The sequence below is a fragment of the Enhydra lutris genome, unplaced genomic scaffold, assembly GCF_002288905.1.
Source record: "Enhydra lutris kenyoni isolate GAN:26980312 unplaced genomic scaffold, ASM228890v2 scaffoldscaffold22, whole genome shotgun sequence".
Classification (NCBI taxonomy): Eukaryota; Metazoa; Chordata; class Mammalia; order Carnivora; family Mustelidae; genus Enhydra; species Enhydra lutris.
The window spans coordinates 2,380,569-2,405,951 of record NW_019154106.1 but is presented as its reverse complement, the minus strand read 5'-3'; the positions used below and the strand labels follow the sequence as shown (position 1 = coordinate 2,405,951).

General features: G+C 60.8%; 1 protein-coding gene across 1 annotated transcript; it reads left to right on the top strand.

The window, feature by feature from the left end:
* Positions 1-473: 473 nt before the first annotated feature.
* Positions 474-1,343, top strand: LOC111149417 (MAS related GPR family member G). Its single transcript, XM_022506458.1, has one exon. It carries the CDS (start codon positions 474-476, stop codon positions 1,341-1,343), a length of 870 nt encoding a protein of 289 aa, XP_022362166.1.
* Positions 1,344-25,383: the final 24,040 nt, after the last annotated feature.

Here is a 25,383-nt window from a genome sequence, read left to right as displayed (position 1 = left end):
CCTCTTGCCAGCACAGGACAGTGTCCTTGGGCCTCAGAGCCTCTGGGGTGGGGGACTTAGCAGGAGTGGAGTCCAGGCCCTCCTGGTGGGAAGCCAGGTCCCGATAGAGGAGGCAGGAAGCCCCTGCATGGCAGAGCCTCACGGGGGTCCCTGTGCCTGCGGGACCTCTGTGCCTGCGGACCTCTGCCACCGCGCAGGGCCCTGGAAATCTTAGGTGCCTTCCGTGGAGCCCCCCCTCGCCAGGAGGAGGGCAGGGCCCGCACCCACTAGTCAGCGCCCCGCCCGTACCCCACACTAGGCACAGCTTGCCACCCAGTCTGAGGCCCGAAGTGTCAGGCCTGGCCAGGGAGGGTGGCCCCCTGGGGCCGGAACACCACGACCTGGGGCCATGCTCCGCCCCCTAAGCGGGGCCCACTGCCAGAAGCGCTGTCTGCCGCCTCCCCCCAGGGCCGCCCGCAGTGGAGCCAGCCGGGATGTTCGGGATGTTCGGGCTCTGGAGAACCGTCAACAATGTGCTCTTCTACCTCACCCTGGCCGTGGGCCTCGCAGGCCTGCTGGGCAACGGGCTGGTCCTCTGGCACCTGGGCCTGCACATCAAGAAGGGCCCCTTGTCCCTGTACCTGCTCCACCTGGCGGCCGCCGACTTCCTGTTCCTTGGCTGCCAGGTGGGCCTCTCCGCTGCGCAGGCCGCCCTGGGCGCCCAGGACAGCCTCTACTTCGTGGTCCCCTTCCTGGGCTTCTCCGCGGGCCTCTGGCTGCTGGCGGCCTTCAGCGCCGAGCGCTGCCTCTCCCACCTCTTCCCGGCCTGCTACTGGGGCCGCCGTCCCAGGCACACCTCCGCCGTGGTCTGCGGCCTCATCTGGGCCCTGACGCCGCCCGCCGTGCTGCTGCCGGCCCACGCCTGCGGCCTGCTGGGGGGCCGCGCGCGCCTGGGGACCTGCCTGCAGTACCACGCAGCCAGCGTCACGTGGCTGCTGTCCCTGGTGTGCGGGGCCTGCGGGGCCGGCCTGGTGCTCTTCGTCTGGGGGGGCTGCTGCTCCCAGCGCCCGCGGCCCCAGTTCTTCGGGGTCACGGTGGGCTCCGCGCTCCTGCTCCTGCTCTGCGGCCTGCCCCTGGTCTTCTGCTGGAGCCTGCGGCCGCTGCTCAGCTTCCTGCTGCCACTCTTCCTCCCGCTGGCCACGCTGCTGGCCTGTGTCCACGGCAGCGCCAAGCCGCTCTTCCACTTCATGGCCGGCCGCCAGCCGGGCCCCCCGCAGCCGCTGCGGGCCGTGCTCCGGCGGGCCCTGGGGGAGCAGGCCCCCCTGGAGGCCGGGGGGCTGTCCCTGCCCATGGGCCTCCTGTAGCTGGCTGCCAGCCAGGGCGGACCCTTCCCCGGGGACCCCACGACACCCCGGCTCACCGGCCCAGGGGACCCCAGACTGAGGACAGGGCCAGGGCGGTGGTCCTGACCCCTGCAGCCCCCGGAGCCTGAGGAGGTCCAGGAGCCCGGGGGTGGGGAAGGACCCAGGGGCGCGGAGCAGCGCATCCCCAGGCAGAGCCCCCCCCCCCCCCCGGCTCTGGCCTCCTCCCCACCCTGCCCCAGCTCAGGCCGCAGGCGCCGAGGCGCACCTGGAAAAGCAGGGCTGACAGGTAGCCCCAGGGCCCAGAGGGGGGCTGGACGGACGGGAGCGCAGCGGATGGCGGTGCCCACGCGCTTGACTCTTCCTCCGCGAGAGGGGCGTGGAACCCGGCCGCGCCCCCGCCCCCCCAACCCCGGCGGCCGCGCCCCGGCACCCCAGCAGTTCCTCGCCGGCCGCCAGACAGCGCTGCATCCTCACCAAGTGCGGCGCGCGGGGCGGTGGCTGGGGCTCGCCGCAGGGGGCGGGCAGAGCCGCGGGGGGGGCGGGGCTCGCCGCAGGGGGCGGGCACAGCCGCGGGGGGGGGGGGGGCTCGCCGCAGGGGGGGGGCAGAGCCGCGGGGATGGGAGCGGGGCTCGCCGCAGGGGGCGGGCACAGCCGCGGGGGGCGGGGGCTCGCTGCAGGGGGCGGGCACAGCCGCGGGAGGGGCGGGGCTACCCTCCCGGCCCCGCCCCCGGCCGAGCGTCCCGGGCACCCTGCAGCGCGCAGGCTGCTGTGGCCCGCGACCCCCACCCTCATCCTCCGCACCTCCCCCGAGTCCTGCGCTCTTCCTCTCATCGCCCCATCCCTGCCCGCTCCTTGCAGACCCTCCCCTGCGCGGCTTGCCCTGGGGCTTTCCTCGTGAAGGAAGTGAGCGAGAGAGAGAGAGACAGGGAGGGACTGGGAGGGACAGGAAGGGGGAGGGAGGGACAGGGACAAGGGCGGACGGAGTGGGGGGGTGGGCAAGCAGCCAAGCTTTCTAGCTTTCAAAGTGCAAATCATTTTGTGGATTTTCGGACGATTGAAAAAAGGTAGCTCACGGCCACGGTCCAGCATTCAAGCCCCGCGGGAGATACTGAAACTCCGGAGCCAGAGGGAGGCGCTCTGGGTGCCAGCCCTTCGGCTCTATGTCCCCAGGAGGGACCCGCAGAAACGTGGGCTGTAACCAAAAGGAGGACACTGCCCCCACCCCAACTCTGTACCTGTCACAACGAAGCCTTTTCCAAGCCCAGGAGGTTTGTTCGAGAAAGTGGTCTGTGCGTCTCCCCGGAAGCGCCCCGCGGCTCCCTGCGGGAAGGTCAGGCCACGTTAAGAAGCGGAGAGAAGGAGGTGTCACCACCCACAACCCGGAGTCACCTGCTTCTGCACGTTTTCCATGCCCGGGGTGCGGGGTGCTGCACAGGACCCGCTCCGGCCACACCAAGCCTCTCACCCCCGGCCCGCCGGGTTTCCCCAGGCCTCGCACGCCAGGAGATGGCGGGGAGAACTCAGTCTGGTGGATGTGCGGCCAGGAGCAAACGCCAAGAACGAATTCTTGAGACTATTTCGGTGCAAAAAGGTTTTATTTAAAGCACAGGAACTTGACCCGTGGGCAGGAGGAGGGGCCCTGGGGCTGGGAGGGCTGGTGATCTTGTACTTTCAGGTTGGGAGGGGCAGAATAAAGGATGATTCCCAAAGCATCTTCATATGTTAAAGAAGACCCCCAGATCCCGGAGGGCTATTGTCAGGCTCGGATGACTTTTGCCAGTATCGTTAGCGGCTGAAGCTGGGGTTCCGAGGAAGGTGGCTCTGTCTGTCTCCCGTACTTGTCAGTGGGCTGCAGGATGTAAGGACGTTTGATTTTACCTACACTTCTTCGCCGTTGTTCTCGTCCAGTCTAAAGGCCGTCGTGAGGCTCTGGGAGTGTAGGGGAAGGGCCCTGAACCCCGAGAGGTCAGGGAGGCTGCTTTGGGGGTGGGATGCTGTGGGGTGCGAGGGGCTGCCCATTCTTGTGACGTTTCTTGCCAGACTGCAAAGAGGGGTGTGGCCTCCTTCTTGGAAGGCCTAGGAATGGGATGAGGGTTAGGGGAGCATTTTCAGAGCTGGGGTGCCCCAGGATCAGTCCCATCCTCCCAGCCCTAGAAAATAGCGGTGAGCCCCCTGTGGGGCCCTCCATCTGTCTGCTGGCAGGAACAGGTGGGGACAGGAGGAGACAGGCCGCTAGCAGTGTCTAGGGCTCGTGATAAACAGCCCCGTCTAGACGGATGAGGAGGGCAGGGGCTTCTGGCCAGGAACCTGCTGCTGCATTGTGGGGACACCCGCCTGAGCGCAAACAAGCCAGTGAGTGTCCTCGGTCCTGGAGGGACGGGGCTGTCACTGTGCTGGGCTCCCATCCTGCGGCACCTCTCTAGCTGGGTGACCTCCAGCAAGTCTCCTGAAAGCTCAGAGGCCCGGTCCGCATAGGGGGTGGGGCAATGTCTCCTTCCAGATCTGATTCAGAGCAACAAAGGCAAGGCAGCTTGTCCTTGGGAGAGGCCATCCCAGGTACCATCTGCCTCTCCTGACCTTCAGGGCCAACAGCATCACCTCCCATACCCAGCAGAGCTCCAGATGTCCGCAGCCAGCCCTGACCTGGGCACCCCACCACGCTCTTGGCGTGTCCCGCCCAGCTGTCAGCGGGCACGTGGTCTCAGGTGTGCCCCTGCGTTGGCTGAGCTCTCGAGGTGACCACCCGGTCCACAGGAGCCCCCACCTCCACCTCAGTACCTCTGTCCTGCGCCCTCAGTGGCTCCCCTGTCCTTGTCCGCAGCTCACTAGAAGGTGAGCTCCAGGGGACAGGGAACAGGTGACTTCATCCACTGCTGCCTCCCTTGAGCTGGGGGCTCAGACCGACAGGAGGAGGGGCTCAAGGAGCGACAGCCAGGTAGAAGCATGTGTGACACAGTCAAAGAATCAGTGATGTGGATGAAGCCAGGTATAGCTGAATGGACTCGGACCCAGCGGATCCCAGGTTCTAGAACCTTCCCAGGCAGCCTAAGTCATGACCACTGACCTGAACCCTGAGCGGGGTGTGGGTTACAGAGAGCCTGGGCTGAGCCCTGCAGAGTCCAGCCACCCCAGCCCCTGGCCCCCCTTAGCCACACCCTCCCCTTCCAGCCAACAGACATCATTAGAGCCAACTCCGAGCTGGGCATTGCACAGGAGCCCAAGACATGGATGTGCCATGGTGTGGCCCCTGGCCCCACGGAGTTTGGGGTCTGGAGAAGGGACAGTCATAAACACTGTTCAAAGACAGCTTGTGAGCGAGAGTGTACACTTACGTGTGCAGACGGCTAGGGAGGTACCCCAGTTTGCCCCGGACCATCCCAGTTCAGCCACATTGCCCTTGTGCCGTTAGAGTCCTCCTTTGTTCTCCCAAGTGTCCCAAGTGTCGTCCTCCAGGAATGACAAATCACCCGGTTGCCCAAGTGGGAGCGAAGCATGGAGGAGGGTCACATATCCCCACATAGAAAGCAGGCGGGCTTCCAGGAGGAGGGGGTATCTGCCTGAGCCTCACAAAGGTAGTGTGGGATGAGGAGGAAAGGACTGCCATCGGTGGGAGGAGGGGGAGGTCTGCTATGAAGAAGAGAAAGGTAGGGACCTCCACGGGAGGCCGCTGGCTGCTGGGCCCCGGGATGGGAGTGGGCGTGTACCAGACAGGGGACAGTGGACACCCCCGGGAAAGTGGGCACAGGCACACAAGCGGCCTTCCTCCCAAGTGCCTTTCCTGTGGTTCATCTCAAATTACGTGTGGCTGGTCTGACACGGTGGTCAAAGCTCCGTGGCTTCATTTGGTTTGGTTTGGTTTTCCCAAGCGGATATCCGGGCGTTCCAGCCCACTTGGAAAGAATTCCCTTCTCTCTTTGAATCGCATCGGCACCACGGTGTAAATCCATTGATCGTACAGGGCGGGTCTGTCTCTGACTCTGTTTCCCCAATCTACTGGCCTGTCCTTCTGCCAACACCACTGTGTCTGGTACCGTGGCGAGCTCCCATGTCCTAAAGTCGCGTGGTCCAAGCCCTACAGTGCTCTGTTTCTTTCTGGGGACCCGCACTTCGGCATACGTTTTAGAATCCGCCTGACGAGGTCTTCAGAAGCCCGTGGAAACTTTTACCGAGATTGCATTGAATCTGTTGAACAGAGAACGGGCATCTCAGCGACGGGGAGTTTTCCAATGAACGTGCACGGTTTGCCCCCGCACAGTTCTCTTCCATCGTGGTCTCCTGTATGTGCTTTGTAAGCCCCATTCCTAGGGACCTGAGGTTTCCGGATGCCATGTGGATAACCTCTGCATTTCATTTTCCAGCTGTTCGCCGACAGTGTCTTGGTTTTTTTATATTGATCTGACTTGCTACACGATCTAACAGCCATCCCGCCAAATGGCTAAATGTCCTGGCTGGTTCCAGCCGTCTCTTTGAGATGACTGAGCATTTCCTATGGACGCGATCCCACCATTTGTAAACGGAGATAGTCTCTCTACGTCCCGTTTTGGCGGACACCTGCCACGCCACGTTGAGTAGAAATCGTTGACGCGGACATCCTCGCCGTACCTCGATCCTAGAGGGATGATGTTTATTATTTTACCATTAAACACGATATCATCGGCAGGCCTTTTATTTCCTTTGTCATGTTGATCTCATTCCCATCTATTCCTAGTTTCCTGAGAGTTTGGGTTTCTGTAAGTCATGTACAGGTATTGAATTTTATCAAATGCTTTTTGTCATGTGTGAAGACAACAACGTCGGGACGCCTGGGTGGCCTCCGTGAGTTAAGCACCGATTCTTGATTTCGACTCAGGTCATGATCTCAGGGTCGTCAAATCGAGCCCCACGTTGGGCTCTGCATTGGCTGTGGTGCCTGCCTGGGATTCTCTCTCTCCCTCTTCCTCAACCTCTACCCCCTCACCCTCTCTAAGAAAGAAAGAAAGAAAGAAAGAAAGGGAGGGAGGGAGGGAGGGAGGAAGGAGGGAGGGAGGGAGGGCGGGAGGGAGGGAGGGAAGAATAAACCTGGCGTATGAAGACAATGCTATTGCTTTTCTCCTTCCTCTGTTGGCGTGGTGAATTACACCGATTCATCGTCAGGCCGACCTCGAACTCCTTGGATGAGCCCCACTTGGCACAGTGTGTTGTGCTCTGTACGTCTCAGGGGACTCCATCTGCCAGTATTGTGATAAGGGCATCTGCATTTCAGTTCCTGAGCGATGTTCTCTCACTCGGTTTCCCGACAATGTCCTTGCCAGGCCGGGTCCTCAGAGCTCCCCCTCCTAGTCCCTTCTCTCTGAGTTTGTGGCTGAAGCCAGCATTATCCCACCCGGCGAGCCATCAGATCTAGACTTCTCGCGAACGGGGTTTAAAACACAGTTTCCATGGCTTCAACCCGCAGAGGGCTATTCAGGTTCCCTTTCCCTTTTTCCCTTGGTTTCGAAGAGTTTTATTTCTCAAGGAATGCTTCCCTTCCAGCCAACAGGAGTTCAGCCTAAAACTGGATGTGACACACCCCATCCCATGGTACGCGGATCATACCCACGCGCTGTCTCTTTTGTGCCTCCTGGGGGAAATCTGCGTTTGTCTCTCGACCTCTCTTGGCAGGTTTGATCGATATCCTTCAGCCTTCAAGAGAACCCGCTCTCCGTTTGGTGGTTCTCCCTGTCGTTCATCTGTGGTCTACCCGCCGGCTTCTGCTGTCTTCATTATGTCTTTGCTTCCATTCCCCGGGGCTTTAATTCTCTCCGCTTCTTCTAGCGTCCCGAGTTCAGTAGCTTCAACCATGTCTTCTGGATCTTTCCTGCTTCCAGGAGTGTACACGAGAGCAACGGTTCCCCTTCAGGAGCTTCCCCACCTGCTTCCTGCCGTGTTCACCTTCTGCAGATTCAAAAGAATTCCTCATTTTCTCTGTAGTTCCTATTAAAAACCTGTCACTGGACTTCTCAACATTGAGGGAATTTCTATTTATCTCTTCGTTTTGTTGTCAGTTTCCAATACAATTCCTCTCGGGTCCAAAAACTGTCCTTCAGTACTCTTGGGTTCCTTGAGACGGGCGCATGGCCCGGCTGGTGGCTGCCAGGGCGGGCACTCCGAGTGCACATGGGAGGACTGTCCGCGTGTCCTTGTCGCACGCAGCTATCCAAATGATGTTCAGTTTTCCTACATTTGTACTGAGCGGTTTTATGTTTGTCACGTCAGTCACTAAGGGAAGAGTGCTGAGATCTCCACCTGTGAGCACAGAGTGTTTCCTTTTCTTTCTACTGGGTTTTGCTTTCAATATTTTGAAGTCATGTCATTAGACCCACGCCCGTTTGGGATTATTATGTGCGTCTGATGAACGGGCCACTTTCTCACGTGAGGACCTTAAGATATGTCCAGGGATGACTCTCTGCTCTGCACATCTGAGCCTGGAAGCTCGCTTCCCCGCCTGCGGGGAGGCACCGCTCATCCCTTGGAAGAGTGAATGGGCTCAAGCAGACACGATGACGTGTGGTGCAGACCCAGGCCACGGGAGGCACTGTGGCTCTCCCCTGGCTCTCTCAGATCACTCGTGCTGAGGGAGGCCATCCGCCGTGTCACCCAGGCTGCAAAGATGCCCACGTGGCCAGGAACTAAGGCCTCCTGCCAACAATGGGCCAGAGACCGGGGCCAAGTGAGCACACCGTCTTGGAAGCGGACGCCCCAGTTCCAGCCAGGACGTCACGGGTCCACAGACCAGGTCCCCGGCGTGAAGGCAGCCACGGGACAGACCCTGAGCCAGAGCTACCCACGGAAGTCCCTCCCAAATTCCTGACCTACAGAAGCTGCGAGATGATCCAAGTTAGGTGTTTTAAGATGCTAAATTTTAGAGTAATTGGTTGTGAAGCACTCAATTCCTCCTGCAATCGTTATGAGGTACCCCTCTGTCTCTGGCAGTGTGCCGCCCCCGGGAGTCTGCTCAGCATGAAACTCATGCAGTGGCTGAGGCTGCCTTGTGATTCTCACCAACACGGCCCCCTCTTCGTTCTTTTCTCGTCCACCTGCGTCTTGGTATTTGGAGTCTGTCTCTTGGAAGCAGCGTATTGCTGGGCAGTATTTTCCTTCTCCAACGGGAAAAATCTCTGCTTTTTAATCAGAGGGTATAGTCCGCTTACATTTAACATAATTGCTGATACAGCCGTGGGCAAGCCTGCCATCTTGTCATGGGCTTCCTTTTCAAGGCTCGTGGTCCGTGTCCTGCTGTCCTTCCTTTCTTGCTTCTCTTGGTTTCAGAAAATGATGTTCGGCATTCCAGTTCATCTTCTCTACTGGCTTTTTGTTTTTATTCTGGCAGTTTTCTCCAGAGACTATGACATGCCCCTTTAACTTATCGCTGATAACGTACGGGCTCTGCAGCGTCGATCAAGTCCCTGGCTCTTCTCCAGCCCTTTGGGCTATTGCTAGGTATTTTGTTTCTATGTAGGTGATAAACCCCAACCTCCACGTTCACTGCTCTTACTTTACATGGTCCGTAGATTTCTAAATAAATTAAGGAGAAAGTGTCCCTGTATAGTCACCATGTGTTTGTCTTCCCCGGTGCTCTCTATTTCTACTTTCTTTTTTATTTATTTATTTTAAGAGATTTTATTTTTTAGTTTTTATTTGAGGGAGAGTGAGAGCTAGAGAGAGAGCGTGAGCACACACACAAGGAGAGGGAGAAGCAGGCTCCACGCTGAACAGGGAGCCCCATGTGGAGCTGGATCTCAGGACCCCGGGATCATGACCCTGAGCCGAAGGCAGACACTTAACCTACTGAGCCACCCAGGCGCCCCTCTATTTCTACCTTCATCTGCATTATTCCTTTTCAGCCAGAAAAACTTCCTTTCACACTTCATGTCTAATGACCACAATTGCAGCTTTTGTCTGTCTGAAATGCCTTTACTTGCCCTTTGTCTTCTAGGATATTTTCACTGAGTATAAAACTCAGCTTAACAGGGTTTTCTCTCTTTCTCTCTCTCTCTCTCTCTCTCTCTCTCAGCATTTAAAAATGCCATCCCATGGCATCTGGCTCCCATAATTTCAGAGGGCAAGTCACATTTAATTATTATCATTGCTTCCCTCAATACAATGCGTCTTTTCTCTCGGTGCTTTTGAAATTTTTACCTCTGCATTTTATCAGCTTGACCATGAAGTGCTTTGATGGGGTTGTTTTTGTATTGGTTCTGCTTGGGATTCACTGAGCTTCCCAGATAATGCCTCCCCAGTGATGTCTACACCCTTTGTAATGTAAATACTCCACCTGGGAGCCTAGATGGCCAGAATAGACTTTTTCTAATCATACACTATATCTGTCTATAAAAGACACACTGTAGATTCAAAGGCACAAATCGGTTGAATGCAAAATGATTTTTCACGTGAACAATAATGCAAAGGAAGCTAGAGTGGCTATGCTAGTACCAGACAAAATCGACTCTAAGTAAATAGAGACAAAGAAGGACCCTTCTTTGAAGATGAAAGGATCTTTCTGTCAACAAGACACAACAACTCTAAACACATGTGTCTGTGGGGTGCTGAACGAGGCCGCCAAAAAGACATCCAGATCCTTACTGATGCAACCTCGGGATGTCACCTTACATGATAAAAGGGACTTTGCAGGTGCAATTAAATTAAGGATCTTGGGCTGGGGGTGGGGATTCCCTTGGATTAGTTGGGGGTCCCAATGTAATAAGGACCAGGGTCCTTATAAAAGGGAGGCAGGAGGACCAGGGAAAAGAGAGAGCAGAAAGAAGATGGTGGGGGGCGCCTGGGTGGCTCAGTGGGTTAAAGCCTCTGCCTTCGGCTCAGGTCATAATCCCAGGGTCCTGGGATAGAGCCTCACGACGGGTTCTCTGCTCAGCATGGAGCCTGCTTCCTCCTCTCTCTGCCTGCCTCTCTGCCTACTTGTGATCTCTGTCTGTCAAATAAATAAATAAAATCTTAAAAAAAAAAAAAAAAAGAAAGAAAGAAAGAAGATGGTGGAAGAAGTTTGGAGAGAGAAAACATACCAATAGTTGTGTGGATGGGATGGCCGCCATCTCACTGTCCTCCCACAGTGGAGCAAGATCCATCATCTCCCTGTGGCTCTTCTTACAACAGCACTGATCCCATCACAAGAGCGCCATACTCACTACCCGACCGCATCCTAGAGGCCCATGTCCAAATACTGCCACACTAGGGGTTAGGGCTTCGCCATATGAATTCAGTCCATGGCAGCTGGTTATCATCAGAAGGAGGGAAAGGGGAGGGATCCAGGCCCCCGGCTTATGGGCAAATTGGCAGGACTTCCCCATAGAACAAGTAGGCTGGAGAGCTGGTTTCCTCCTTTCATAGGTGCCGGTGCGCAAGCATACTTCCTCTCCCAGAGAAGGGGTCCCCAAGGGTTGCCATCACTCCTCCCAGCATGCACCTTGGTATCTTTGGATGCTGAGTCTGCCACACTCAGCTCTGTGCCCATCACAGAGTGCAAGCCTTACCCCAGGCAGGAGCTGAGGGTTTGTAGAGTTACTGCAGTGTTGGACCTTAAGGAAATCTGCTCTCAGGTACAGGGAGGCCCTCTGCCTGGACCCGCCCTCCCTCGATGCTCTGGTGTAGTCTCCTAGCAACCCACCCACCAGCTGACCTTTGCCAGCCAGGGCCTCCTGGGGACCTGTCTACACTGGACCACCCTCCAGCAACCCCAGGCACCAGGCAGAGGCTTGGAAAAGAGACCCGGCTCCTCCAAACTCAGTGTCTGGAGCCGCTGACGAGAACACTTTGCACCCTGGAGAGCACCCAGCATCTCTCCTGGGCAACTGGGACCCTGCTGGGCCCAAGGGCTCAACAGACACAACACAAGGCCAGAGGTCAGCAACTCTGACCAGCAAGCCTGCAGACAGGTAGCCTTTCTGGCATTCACAGGGATTAAATATGTTTTAATTAGTTGTCAGCACTTATCAATTGGGGAAATTCACATCAAAATCCAGGTTTCGGGTCTCTCCTGAAGGTCAGAGATCAGCAAACCTCACCCGCATTTCCGGTTGGCTGCGAAGGCAGGGCTGGGCCAGACTGGCTTTACACAGGCACGCCTCACGCTCCCCCGGGGGCCCCCTTCCCTGATGTCACCCTGAGCCCAGACCACTCCTCACTGACCGAAGAGGAAAGTGAATGGGTCTTTTCGCTCCCATCTTTTTGGTGAAAAGTGGGGAGAAACAGACCCAGAGACCCCCAAGAAATTGTTGTCGAATGGGCAACAAAAAGCACATGGCCCTGCATTCCCCCCCGAGGATAAGAATCCCCCCAACCCTTTGTTGTTTGGATGGAGAGACTGAGGCCCAGACAAAGAGTGCCCAGCCTCAGGTCACACAGCCAGGCCCCCTCCCCAAGATGTGCGGGCACATCTGTGATGCTGGGAGCCACAACAGTGGGGGCTCTGAAGAGGACCGTCCCCATCTCAACCCTGCAGGGCCCATTGGAGATGACATGCCTGCCTTGCAGACAACTGTGGGGGCTTCTGGCAGGGGGGCAGCAGGTGGCCCGTGGTCTAGCTAATGGCCTGCAGGAAGGGGGAAGGCCACTGCAGAAACACCAATTAAGGACATTTGGTGGCTTCCTGTGGGGAGCCAGGCCCTGTCTTGCCAGAGAGACCTGGGAGCCCTGAGCAGACAGATGGAGAAGAATGCCTACAGCCAGCGAGACCAGCCAGGCCAAGCTTCCTCCTCATTAGTGTCTCTCTAGGACACCACTCAGCGTCTGTGCCCAGGGTAAAGTCCAACCTGATCATAGGGTAGCCTTTCTGGAATAGATCTGAGGATGGGGTTATTCCCTGCTCTAAAATATTGCCTCCACTGACCCTCATGGGGTCTGAAGTTCCACCACTAGCATCACATTTGGAGGTAAAGTGGGATAAACTGACAGCAGAATGGAGACTGGCTCTCAGGGCTGGGCTGGGACGAGGGCTGGCCAGAAACCAAGAGGCAGGAAGAGCGGACTTTCAAGGTTAAATATGGCCTCAACTGCCTTGCTAAGAGGGAGTGGGGGACCCACAAGGCCTCCAGGAGACCCTAGGGTTATTGATGCCACCTTGCACCAGGGGCCTGACATGACACATTTTATGTTTCACCATTACATCATCACCATCATCACCACATCATCACCATCATCACCACATCATCACCATCACCACCATCATCACCACCAACACCACCATCATCACCATCGCCATCACCACCAACACCACCATCATCATCACCACCATCACCACCAACACCACCATCACCACCAACACCACCATCATCACCATCGCCATCACCACCAACACCACCATCACCACCAACACCACCATCACCACCAACACCACCATCACCAGCAACACCACCATCACCACCGTCACCATCATCACTCAACACCATCATCATCACAGTTATCACTACCACCATCTTCTTCACCATCACTCCTCCTCCTCCTCCTCAAGACATCCCCAAAGCCCTGCTAAGGATGAAGGAAAGAACAAGGAAGAGAACCATCCCACACCTCCATGCTCCACATCTCAGCTCATGACTTGCCCTGCACTCACCCCTGCGTGCCTCGACTCCCTCCCCAACCCCGTGCACACACATAGTCTCCTCCATTGGGCCAGTCTCCCAGTTCCCTGGATTTGACCCCAGCCATCTCTAAATCCTAACCTGACCCTAGCCTACACAGCAGATACACTCACCTGTTTGCAAGCTCAGGTGAGCCTGGGCATCAGGAACCATGTTCTAATTTGATGTTCCCTGTTTTGGGCAAAGACCTGTCAGGTGCTCAGTAAACACTAACAGAATGGGTGGAGGTTGGGGAAAGAGAGGGAGAGCGGAAGAGAAAGGAGAGGAGGAAGGGGAAAACAGGGACAGAAGGACATGGAGCTGGGAGAGGGAAGGAGGATATCAATAGATCAAACTTTCCCTCTTGGCTGAGGCTCACAAATTCCCTGGAAAATGAAAGCTTTCCAGACCACACACAGCTTGATTAAGGGGTACTGCCAAACCCTCCGGTTCTTCAAAGTTCCCTTCCTCAGAAGGGACAAAATTCCTGCCCTTTGTAAGAAAAGGAAGCCAAAATGAAGACACATCACCTTGCCCTTCTTGTTTATCAGACTGGCAGGCTCCCTCTCTTGCTCCGTAAACCGATGGGCATTAGGGCAAGGCCACTTGAACTCCACTGCAAAGACTCCCGCCTCCTGGGTCCATATCAGAACAAGGCATGGGTCCCAGAGAAGGCCTTGGAGGCGCACGGAATCCTGATGGCTGCAGGGAGCATGAAAGGGCGTGCAACTGGCCTGCTCAGCCGTGCTCCAGCCTGAGCAGCGGAGGTCCAATCCCCTACCCCTCACACCTGTTTGGGGTGTCCCCCTCCCTTGGTGGGAGTGGACCGTCCGATGGCCCCATGCCCCACATTGTCATCGGGACATCTGGAAGGTTCTAGCTGGCTCCTCCCAGCCTCTGTTTGGCACAGTCAGGGCTTCTGGGCTCGGCTCCACGAGGAGTTCTCAGAGGCAAATGCTGGGAGCCCCTGGCTCCAGCTGATGTGTGCAGAGTACCCTGGAATGCCAAGAGCCCCCAAGATGGACGAGACCGAGATCGCCCACAGGCAAGTGCCTCTGAAGCAAGGACAGTGCTGCTTGGTGTCTATCTGGGAGTCAAGACGTCATGGGCCTGGCAGAGGGATGGTCAGCCCTGGCTTCTCAGTGCTGAGAGTGGGTGCCCACCCCTGCTCCTGTGGTCCCAAGCCGCCATGATGTCGGGGTTGTCCCAGGGACTCTGCGCATCAGCCTGCTGCCTCCGGGCATCACCTTCCGTCAGAGAAGCTTGTGGGGCAGGTCCCAGTACAGACCGGGGCTGGGAGGCTGAGGGCAGGGCAGCCCGCAGAGCCTTGCTGTCACTGGAGCTTGTCCTGGGTCTCGAGAGGCCCAGCCAGTCCCTGAGTGTCATGCCCTGGAGGGGACTGGGTGGGGGCTCACAGCCACGGACTTGCATGGGGACAGGCTGGGGTTCTCCACTTCTGGAACTGACCCAGCTCCGAAAATTCTTCGCTCGTGTGGGTGAGCAAGCTCGTTGCTTGGGTTCCAACGTACCTCCCCACTCCCGCCTCTGCCAAGCTGACCCCTCCCAGAGGGGTCCTGGCCCACTGGCTGCCTTCAGCCTCCCTGGTCTCCAAATGGGAAGTCCCCTGCCTCACCAACCCCATCTCAGCGCCATCTCCCGGCAGGCCCTCTGAGCACACACATGTGCACACACGCGTGCTCACGCTCTGGGCATCCCACACCCCGAAGGTCTCCATGAGCCTCCTTTAGCCGTAGCCACCCCTGCCCTCTGGTGCACGTGGACACAAAGCTGAGGCTCACCATCGTCTGAGACATCCTCTCAGTGGCCCCGGATGACCCAGGGAGCCTCGCAGGAGCTCCGTGCACACATCCGTGAAACGGGAGCTTGCAGCCGGCCAGGAAGCCTTCTCTCAGTGAGAGAACGAACAGCTCACATTGCATTTCCTGAGCGCTTACTACACGCCATGAACTTGGGTCCCTACAGAGATCACCACCCCACATCCCCATGAGGCCAGGTAAACTGAGGCACGGAGAGGCTGAGGGACCTGCCCAGAGGGAGGGGAAGTGTGTCAATAAAGCCCAGGCCTTGGACCCGCAGGGTTTTCCGCCTCCACTTCAGTGTGACAAGTTTGGGCCAAGGAGCCGACCAGGCAGGGCAGAGGTGGGCAGGAGAAGCTCGGGCCACCCCGGCCCCCTGTCTGAGCCCACCGCCCACCCTGAATCCTGCAGCCCACACGCCACTCCGGCCCGCGGCAGAGCTGAGTGTGTTAAAGAGAGGCTGATTCCCGGGAGGCGGAGACACCCACAGCCAGGAGCCAGGGTGGCCTTGCTGACCCGTTCCAGACAAAGACCGGGCCCCACTGCCCTCTTCCCCAGCTCGCACGAGGAGTCACCGGTAGGCTGGGGACCTGCGGCTCTGCCACCTGACTTCCCAGCACAGACTTGTCAACGGAGGCTGCTGCAGGCCTTACCCCGGGCACTGCCAGGCGAGCGAGGGGTGGGCAGAGCAGGACTGGGCGGAGAGGGACCGGCTGGGGGCGGCGAGGGTGGGCAGGGCCGGGATGGCAGGACCAGCCTGGGCTGGGCAGGAGCTGGATGCCCAAGGGCATGGGGAGTTACACTAGAAGACAGAAAAGACTCTCCAGTTCCTCTGCTCTGCTGTGTGACCCCAGCGGTGACCCACCCTCTCTGTGCTTCGGGCTCTGCCCCACCTGCCCCGGAGGTCCTGTGGGTCTTCTTGGCGTTTCCCTGCGTCATCACTAAGCAAACCTGCTAAAGAGAAGGCAGGGCTGCTGGGGGCTGTTAGGTAACACCCCGGCGTGTCCCTTGTGCACCTCAGAAGGACACAGCCAGGGCTGGAAGCAGATCTGCCCGTTGCCCAGGAGGCGGCTTCAGCAGCTGGTCCTGCTGGCGGCGGGAGCACACGCAGGAGCAGCTGGAGTCCAGCTCCGGCGCTGCTCTCCTGAACAACACCCCCCCACCCCCGCACCCCCGGGAGCGGAGGTCCCCTGCCGTAACCCCCTGACCCTGCCCCGGCCACCGGCCACTGGCCGCCGCCAGCCACACACCCTGCTGCACAGCCCCGGACACGTCTGCCTGGCCACCAGGCCCACGCTCAGGAGCTGCAGCCCCCCCCCTCCCCCCCCGCAAGAAGAGCCCCGGCCAGGGTCACCGGGGTCCGTGGCACTGGCCGAGCCTTCTGCAGGCAGGGCGGCAGGCAGTGGAGCTGAGGACACTCGGGAGAACCAGCCCGGAGCGGGGAGCCAGCCGGCGCCCACATGCCTTGCTGCACGGTGAGTGCCGCCCAGGGAGGGGGCTCCCGGCCGCGGGGAAGGGGCTCACAGCAGGCAGGCGGGGGCGGGGGTGTGGGGGCTGGTGGGCGCCGTGGATGCCAGGCTTGGGGATCCGGAGCCGCGTGGGGAGGGGGCCAAAGAGCGGCAGGTGGCGGGAGCGCCCAGTGTTCTGCTGACGTCTTCCGAGTTCCGGGTGGGCGCTGGCACGAACTCGGGCCGCGGCCCCCAGCAGCGCGCAGCCGGGCGGGGACCTGGGGGCGGAGCCGGGTGGGCAGCGGGGACGCGGCCACGCGATGCTGCATTGCGCCCACAGCCCGGGCGCTCGCGAGGGCCAGCGCCACCTCCAGGGCGACCGGCCTGGCCCGCCCCTCCTCCCGGGTGGGGAAGCCTGGCGGGATGGGAGCTTGGCGACCTGTAAGCAGACACGCGCCCCCTTCGGGGTCACTTGTGAACCGCGCTCTCCCCTTCTCCGCGCCGGCAACGTTCCACTTTTTTGGCTCTCAACAGATGCTTTTTTAAAAACCCCAGACTTGGAAAGGGTGTCGGGCAGAGCGGAGGATGAGGCTGCGGGGCGCTCCTCTGGACCTGGGGCACAGTGCGGGGTCCGCAGCCTCAGCCTCCCCGGACCCCCACCCAGGGCCTGCGGGGCACTGAGCTGGGCTCACACACCCCCGCCCTGGAGGAAGCCCCGCCTTGGGCCTGAGATCCTCGGGGGCAGCGGCCCCTCAGACTGAAGTCCAGGGTGCCCCCTGGCATCATGGGGGGACAGTGTCACTGGAGGCTCCTCTGTGGGGCAGCTGTGGGTCACATTCAGGTGCTCAGAAGGACCGGTGCAAGCCCAGCTCCCTCCGGGCTCCGTCTTCGAGGGAGCCCCTGCAGGAGCCCCTCACTTACCCAGATGGCTGTGCTGGCCGCATAGACATGCTCCCGCTGGCCAGCTGCCAGGAAGGCCGTCCGAGGTGGCCTCCGCCACATCTCTCCTCCCGTGTTTATGTAATGAGGCGCAGCTGCAGCCCTGGGGCTTGGGGTTGCAGAACCCGGAGAGGAAAGCACAGTTAGCACCCAGCCGGGCAGGAGTGGCCCGCTCAGGACCCTCAGGGAGAGGCGTGGGGCTGGAGCTCTGGTTACCTGGTGAAGCCTAGTCAGACGGGGCTGGGATGGCACTGAGCCCTGTGGGGCCTGGGCCCCAATCTGGCTTCTTCCCTCCGTACCCTCTTTCCGCCTTGCTCTCCCAGTCTGTGAAATGGGAACAGTGGTATTAATCATTGGGCCCACTTGGCCATCTTTGGGAGAATTAAATGAGCCCCTGTGGGGGATGGGAGTTGGGGGGGGGGGGTCTGGCCCTTCCCGACTTGATGCTTCGTGTGTGCTGGCTGTTGTCACCGGGTGTTTAACGAAACAATCATTAGCTTTGATGTGTGTCCTGTACTCGTCTTTGTGGGAAACAGATTTATGTCTCCGGCAGTTATGGGGCAAGACGGGCTTATGGGGAAGACGCAGCGCCCCCAGGCCAGCCCCTATGCTCCATGAAATGCCCCCGAATGCAAGGGTACACAGAAGGCTCTGTAGGTGCCCCGTGTCCCTCCGGGCTCTGCCCACAGCACAGCTGACCCTATGGCCATGCTCTGCAGCTGTCAGCCTGGGTCTGAGCCTCCCATCCCAGCAAGTAAGATCCCTCCACCACCGCGGCCGGCAGGGGAGCCCCCAGACTCTCCCAGCCTCCACAGCAAGGGGCTGTCAGGTCCTCTCAGCATCCCTGTGTCCTGATGGAGCCCCAGGCTGGGCAGTCTCCAGTCACCCTCCCAGGAGGCGCTATGTGCGGGTCCGAGGGCTGGAACATACCTGCGGGTCTGAGGGCTGGACCCTACCTGCAGCCCTTCAGGGGACGCAGCTCCCAGTTCCTCGACATTCCCACTGCCGTGGCTGGCTCCTGGCCCTGGCCGCCCGCTGGAGGAGGTGAGGAGAAGAATGCTAAGTAGCAGCCTCTCATCCCCAAGCTCTGCCCCAGCGGCAGGGAAGGAGGAGGGCGGCCCAGCACGCGGCGCCGGCGCTGTGCACACAGCCTGGCTGAGGCAGAGGCCGCAGGCACCACGGCCGGGCCCTCCCCAGATGCTGGCCTCTCCCTGCCTCTTCTGTGCAGAGACCTGTGGTGATGGGCGGGTTGGGGGGCTGGGAGCTGGCAGGAGCCAGAGAAGGAGGTGAGGGTACTAGATAGTTTGGGGGTGCTGTTGGGCCGGTGTGAGCGATGAGTGGGGGCTGGACAGCCCCAGGCTAAACCTTCTGGCTGGTCTCCTACCTCTGTTCCCAGGGAGCCCCCCTGGACCTCGAGGGCCCATGAAGTCCCCGCTGCCCAGACCTCCCACCATACCCTCGCTGTCTCCGCCTCCCCACTGCCCCTTGGCGGGGGTGGGGGGCACTCTGCCAGGGCTGCCTCCTCCTGTCCTCTCTCCACTGGGTGAGGTTGGGGCAGACAAGGACGTCCAGATCCCGCCAGCCTGAGGAGCCCACTCTCTGTCCAGCACCAGGGCAACGTGGGATGTGTCCTGGGGACCTTCTGGGCCTTGATTTCCAGCTGGCGAATTTCACATTTCAGCTGGCTGAGTCAGAGGCAGTGTCTTCCGGATGGCCGTCCTCTGCTGGCCCATCCATCCCGGTCACACACGCGCCGGTCTGCCAGACCCCTGCCCTCCCCGGAGCCCTGGGTTCCCAGCTCTCCCTGTCCCGTCCCTCGGGCTGCCCTGGCTTCTTCCCCAGTTCCCTCTGGGCCCTGAGGACCAGCTCAGCAGGAGGGTGGCTCATAGGCTGGGGCAGAAGCCCCCCGTCTCACAACAGAACCACGGAGAGACCGGCCCTTTCCCTCAGTGGGGCCCTGTCAGCCATGGACAGCAAGGGCGCGCGCCAGATCCCACGGGCGACCCACAGCCCTTCCCTCACCAGCCGCTCCTCTGTCTGTCTGGCCATGGGCGTTGTCACCACCAGACACTTAACGGGCCCTGTTTCCGTGTGTCGCCCTTCAGGGCCAGGAGATGCAGGGAGGAGCTCCACGGAGGGCCCCAGAGGAAAGATTTGGAGGAAGTGGGTAAGAGAGCGGTGGGGTGTGTGCAGGCCTGCAGGGGGCAGTCCCCACAACCACCCGTGAGTAAGGGCCCCGTGGCCCCATTTTAGAGCTGGGGACCCTGAGGCGTGAGCTGGTCATACTAGTTAGCTGCTCTTCTGTGACAAACCGCCCTACACTTAGCCCCTTAAAATGAGCCCCAGCTATCTCACTACCTCCCGTGAGCTGATAGTCCAGGCCGGCCTGCTGGGTCCTGCGCTCAGGGGCTCACAGACAGAAGTCAGGGGCTGGCCCGTGGCGCTGCTTCTGCAGGCTCGGGGACATTCTGTTCCCGCGCTCATCCAGGTGTGTGGTCGGCCAGATTCAACTCCTTGCAGCTGTAAGACCCAATCCCATCTCCTTGCTGTTGCCCGCGGGGCCACCCGAGGTCCCCTACCACGGGGATCCTCCATCTGTGAGCCCAGCCACAGATGGCTTCTCACACTCGGGGGCCCCACTCCTCTGTCTCTGACCCCCACCCCAGCCAGAAGACCCATCCTGAGGATTTCCCCCGGGAACCCCATGGCAACCCAGCAGGGACCACAACGGATCAGCAAAGAGTGAGGCTGCAAGTCACGTGACTCTCCTCCTCTCACGTTCCTCTGCCCTGGGCGGGGTCCTGGGCCTCCTGACTCTACCAGCCCAGAGATTCACCACTTTCAAGTCAAGCAGCTTGTCCTGTGGTCACCAACCCAGGAGGCCGGGTTCCAGGGAACCAGCCCACCAGGGAGGGAGTGCCGAGCCCAGGCTCCAGGAGGCACATGCGTGTGGGAGCCGCGGGGGCCGAGTCAGAGCATGAGCATGGCCTGGAGGAGGCAGCCAGCCATGTGGGCAGCAAACACCCTGACCGCAGAAGGGGGACAGGAGGGCCTTTGGGCTCAACACCTCCCTCCAGACCCAGCATATGGCTGCCCAGATGGGGACCGGCCAAAGACCCTGGGAGGTGCCGGGCAGAACCAGGGAGGGGAGAGACCCCTGTGTCCTAGACCCAGTCCACAGCGGTTGGTGCGAGGGCCGGCCTTCGAGAAGAGGCCCGGCCGCCCCTGCTGCAGAGGAGGTCTGGGAGCAGGGCTGCTGGGAGAGGAAGCCCGGGGGGTATGCCCTTGGTGAACTGCTGTCCTTCCATCCGTGTTTTCTTGTCTGTCCGCCCAAATGGCAGCCCGGGAGGTGGGACCTCTCAGCTTTGCTCCCCGCAGGGCTCGCAAGGTGCACACGGTGCTGGGTCAAGGGTGGCCTGGTACTGACACTGGGACTCCCCAGCTTCGAGGCCACCACCTGCCGGCCCTCCTGCCGAGCAGACCGGGCTCCCAGGACCCCTCCGAAGAGAGGCAGGCCGGCAGATGGGGTTGGGCCCATGCAGGCCAGCCTCGTCCTGGGCCTGAGCTCCGACAGCCCCTGTGCCCTGGGACAGCGCAGGCCACAGCCATAGGGCTCGCAGCCTCCTGCTGGAGGCCGGGGCGTGGGGGGAGGCATCGCTGCCCAGAGCCCTGCAGCCTGCTGTAGCCGTAGGCCTCCACCAGCCGTCCTCGTCCCGTGTGTGAAGAAGGCAGGTCGCGCAGGCCTCCTGGCACAGATGGGGCTTGTCAGCTGCCTTAAATTACAGCCTTAAATTACAGCTCGCTCCCCCAGCGGGCAAGGCTGTCTCCTCCCTCTCTCCTTGAGCAGGCTCTCACTCATGTCCCTCTGCCCTGCGGGGGTTCTCTGCAACTTCGAGGGGGACGTGAGACACGCGGGTGGGCGCGGGCAGGGATTGCTACGGCCGGGGCGTCAGCAAGGAGGCCTTTCCAGGTTCCAGGCCGGGCTCAGGGCTCCTTGCAAATGCTGTCTCTGAGCACCGATAGGACAACCTTGGCGCCCCCCCCCCACCCCAGGGGCCGTGGACCATTCGAGGGGGTCTTGAGAACAGCATGGACACCACCCCGGCTGGAGGGGCTCACGGTCAAGCAGGAAAATCAACAAAGTCAGAAGAGCTGGACCAGTGGGGAGTGGGCAGGGGGGCAAACAGGTGTGAGCAGGGGCCAGGGGCTCAGGAAGCTACCAGAAGCCTCCCTGGAGGAGGTGAGAAGGACCCGGGGCCGGAGGTGAGGAGGACCCGGGGCCGGAGGCGAGGCGGGATCCCTGAGCTGGCAAACCCCTCACCCAGCCCCTCTCCTCTCCTCCACCCGAGACGTCTTCTTTCTCCAAGACAGGGACCGGCCACGTTCAGTTTGGCCAGTCGCAGGCCACGTGATCAAAGCCTGGCATCAGTGCCCTTCGGACACCTGCCTGTCACCCGTCACCCACTCGCTAGCCCACCAGAGACCCTTGCCAGAGCCCGGGACACCTCTCAGCACGGGCGTCTGGTCCCTTCCAGACCTGGGGGCCGCACATCGGCCGTCAGGCATCCGCGGGCTGCCTCCTGGGGCGGAGCTGGAGTCTGGCGCCCGCATGTGCCCTGGCTTCTGGGGTCGCAGGCCATGTCCGCCGCTCCTCCGCGGGGGCATCCCCGGACGCTGCTTCCGGCCGGTGAGCCGAGCCAGCAGCCGGGCGCCCGCCAGGCCCCTCGCACGCCGCAGCCCCACGCGCCCTCAGGGAGACTTCCCGCGGCTTGCGGCCCGGCCCGGTGAGCAGTCGCTGCGCGGCCGGTCAGCGCGCGGGTACAGATGCCCAGTGGCCCCGCCGGTGGCCTTGAGCAGGTGGGAGGAAGCTCGACTCCGCCTCCCCGCGGGCCCCGGGAGCAACTTCCCTTCTCCCCAGCAGAGGGCGCTGTGGGGTAAGGGTTCGGCCACCCGATCGCGGGAGCCGCCGCTGTTGCTGCGCGGGGAAGCCGTGGGCGGGGCCCCCGAGGGGGCCGAGCAGGTGGGCGGGGCTGGGATCGGGGGAGCTCCGCGGGGCCGGGCTGCAGCCGGAGGCTGCCGGGCTAGGAGGGGCTCCGAGCCGATGGCCGAGTGAGGACCGCTGTGCCGGCCCAGGGCCCTTGGCAACACGGCTACTCACCCCTGCTGACCCCTGGGACGCACGGAGCCTTAATGGAGCGCCTACTGCATGCCAGGCACAGACCCCGGGCTCGTGAGCATTCTCTAAGCCCTCCGAGAACCCTGGCGGAGGAGGCGGGAAGACGTCCCTTCTCCAGGAGGGGGAGGCTGGAGTGACGTCCCGGATCCGACGTCTGCACACCTTTCTCAAGACCCCCTACAGCTCTTCTGCTTCTCCTACGCCGCCGCCGTCGTATGGAGGTGATGACGGCTTTGCCTTCCAGGGACAAGACAAGGCTCCTCAGCGGCGGACGCCAGATAAGCTGGGGCAGTCCCCCGCGCTTAGTGTGACTGGGCAGGAAGCAGGAGGGGCTGCGGAGCACTGGGCTTCAGGGGAGCTCCCTGTGTAGGGGGTGCACCCCGCAGGGGAGCCCCAGAAGGCAGCAGAGGGCCAGCTGGCCCTTCAGAAAGAGGAATGTCTACCCTCAACACTGCCCACTATGGGACCGGGGTCTGCCTGGCAGGGGCCACCTGCAGAGACGAGCCCCAGGTTCTCCCTGGAAGCAGGGAGGGGACCAAAGGGTTGGGAAGGTGAGGAGGTGCCGCAGAGAAATCAGGGCCCCACAGGCACGTGCAGCCCACTGGGCTGGGCGAGGGTCTCCATCCCTAGAGGCCCTGTACCCAGGATGGGGGCAGAGGTGCCCTGGGGAAGGGTCCCCTTTCTGCCATTCCTCTCTCTAGCCAAGAAAGGGGAGGCCTAACCTGGGTGGGGAGGACAGGGCTAACAGTTCTGAGACCTACCGCCCCCCCCCCACATCTTCCCTCAGCCTCCAGTTTGTCAGGAAGGACCTGACCCAGGGTCCCTAAAGACCTACCCTGGCCAGGAGGCCAGAAAATGCCAGAAAGATCACGTGGGCTGGTGGGAAAGAATATGGCTGTCTGCAGGCCTGGGGCGCTTCCCAGCCAGTTGTCCGGTCCAAGCCCAGCCACACCCCTCGTCTGGGAGACGTGGGGCTCCGTGCCAGCTGCACCCAGAGTGTGTGTCCCTGGGGCGGGGGACCCCTGCTTATGGCAGGGCCGACAGCAGAAGCCACCATCTTCCCCAAAGACCGGCTCTCAGACACACCAGCCTCCCCCCACCCTGGGTGCTGAGGGGGCCCCGTGACTTCCTGGGGCAACAGCCCTGGCGGGTCCCCCCTACTCCTCCCTTGCATCCCCACAGCCCAAGCCTAGCACTGAAATTCCAGCAGCCCGCAGGGGTGGGGGGAGACTACCACTCACAGTGCTTTGCTCCAAGTGACCTATTTCTAAAATAGAGAGGCGTTTGTGCGTGCGTGGGGGGCGGGGGTCATGTCCCCGCACCCACCCGACCTCTCGCTTCCGTAGAAGGACAGCAGCCAAGTCCAGCCAGGCTGTCTCTCCCTCCCCGTTCCCTTCCATTCTGTGATCCTCCAGAGATGGGGGACTCCTTCCAGCCCCAGAACCTGGGGGTCTGGCGTTCAGTGCCCTGGGACCTGGGTCAGCAAATGAGCCCATGGGAGCTGTGCTTTTTGTGGCGTACCTGCTGTGTCTGAGGTCGGGGACTGCCCCCAGGACACTATTCATCTGCCTCGCTGTGCGTCCATGAGACCTGGGGTGCTTGCAAAACTCCCGAGGCCTGGACCCACCGCACCCCGCCCCCAGTTGCCAGGACCAAAGGAGGGTACCACATCCTGGGAGCAAGGGCCTGGGAATCCCATATGACTCGGCCTGGACCTCGAGCCCTGCTGAGTCCCTGTCTGCTCTGGAGCCTCACAGGTGTGGGGCCGCCCCCTGGAGCTCACGGGGACTTGCCGGGGCGGGGGGGAGCAAATGAGCCAGGGGATGTGTGGGAGGGCTTCCAGGAGGAAGCGAGGCCAGAGCTTGGAGCGGAAGCAGAAGTGGTAGAGGCTGGAACAGCGCGTCCCTGTGGAGGGAGGCCAGGTGTGCGCCAGACTGAAGCGCCTGCCCTTCCGTTGAGCTGTGTTTCCCCTTTCATGTTCTTGGCCCGCGTGCGGTCAGGTCCTGGCGTCAGCTCCCGCATTCGCGCCCCCTGGCTTCATTGAGAAGCTGCGGGCTCCCAAACAGCTCAGCTCTCCAGGCCCGCTCCCTGCCTCGCTGGGAGCCAACCGCTTCCCGCATAGCCATCCTCTGGGGCCCCTGTTCTTGGAATGCCAACGTCAGAAATGCCAACGTCCTGACACCTCCAGGAATTAGTGGTCTCGCCCAGGACCCTGGACTCTGCATTCAGTGCTCTAAGCTGATGAGCCCCCACATCCTGGTAGCAGAGGCCACCTCTCTGCGCCCACCGTGCCCAGCCCCCCGCCGAGCGCATCTGGGCACCCAGCAGCCCTTCCGATGAAGCCAGGCCGGTGAGTGGACACACCTCGACACCACCAGCCATCTGCCCACGGGCGGGAGCTTGCGGAGGCTCTGCTGCTACGCGGTGTGCACAGACACCCCCCCACACGCCACCCCCACACTGAGCGCAGACACAGTGGGGCCCGGGGCTTCCTCGGGCTTCTCCGGGGGACAGTAAACGCTCGTGACAGCAACGATGCAGTGAATAAAATGGTGATACTCTGGTTGCAACAAGTACGGACCCCAAATCTGCCCCATCCTTTCCCTCCTGCGGCCGGCGTTTTGACCACGAATGCAGCCCGAGAGCTAATCCTCTGGGACTTGCCTGCGCTCTCGGGAAATCACATTCTACTGCGCCTTTTTTAGACCTGATGTCCTGTTTATGTTGACATCAACTACCCCACGTAAATCCCTAAATCTGAACACTTTGAAATTCGTGGTTCCATTTTAAGCCAAGTTTATTTTCATTAACAAAAATCTTCAGAAAAAAAGTCTCCAGGGAAGAAGCTCCCCCTTGCACACACCATCATCGTAGATTGCCGGAGCTCGAAGGATGCACGGTGCCCGCCAGTGCCCAGACAGCGACGTCACCTGTGCAGGAGGATCGCCCACGTGGACTCAGGAGTCAGCAGCGGAATTCTCTCCCACCGAGCTGGCTGCAGCCTCTGAATCCCCAAGAGAAAGCACTGGGCCCTGATTCCGCCCCTGGGGTCACTCACAACAGGTAGCG

What these genes read in the sequence shown, in the direction of transcription:
- LOC111149417 (XM_022506458.1), top strand. Translation starts at nt 474, where the DNA reads ATGTTCGGGATGTTCGGGCTCTGGAGAACCGTCAACAATGTGCTCTTC.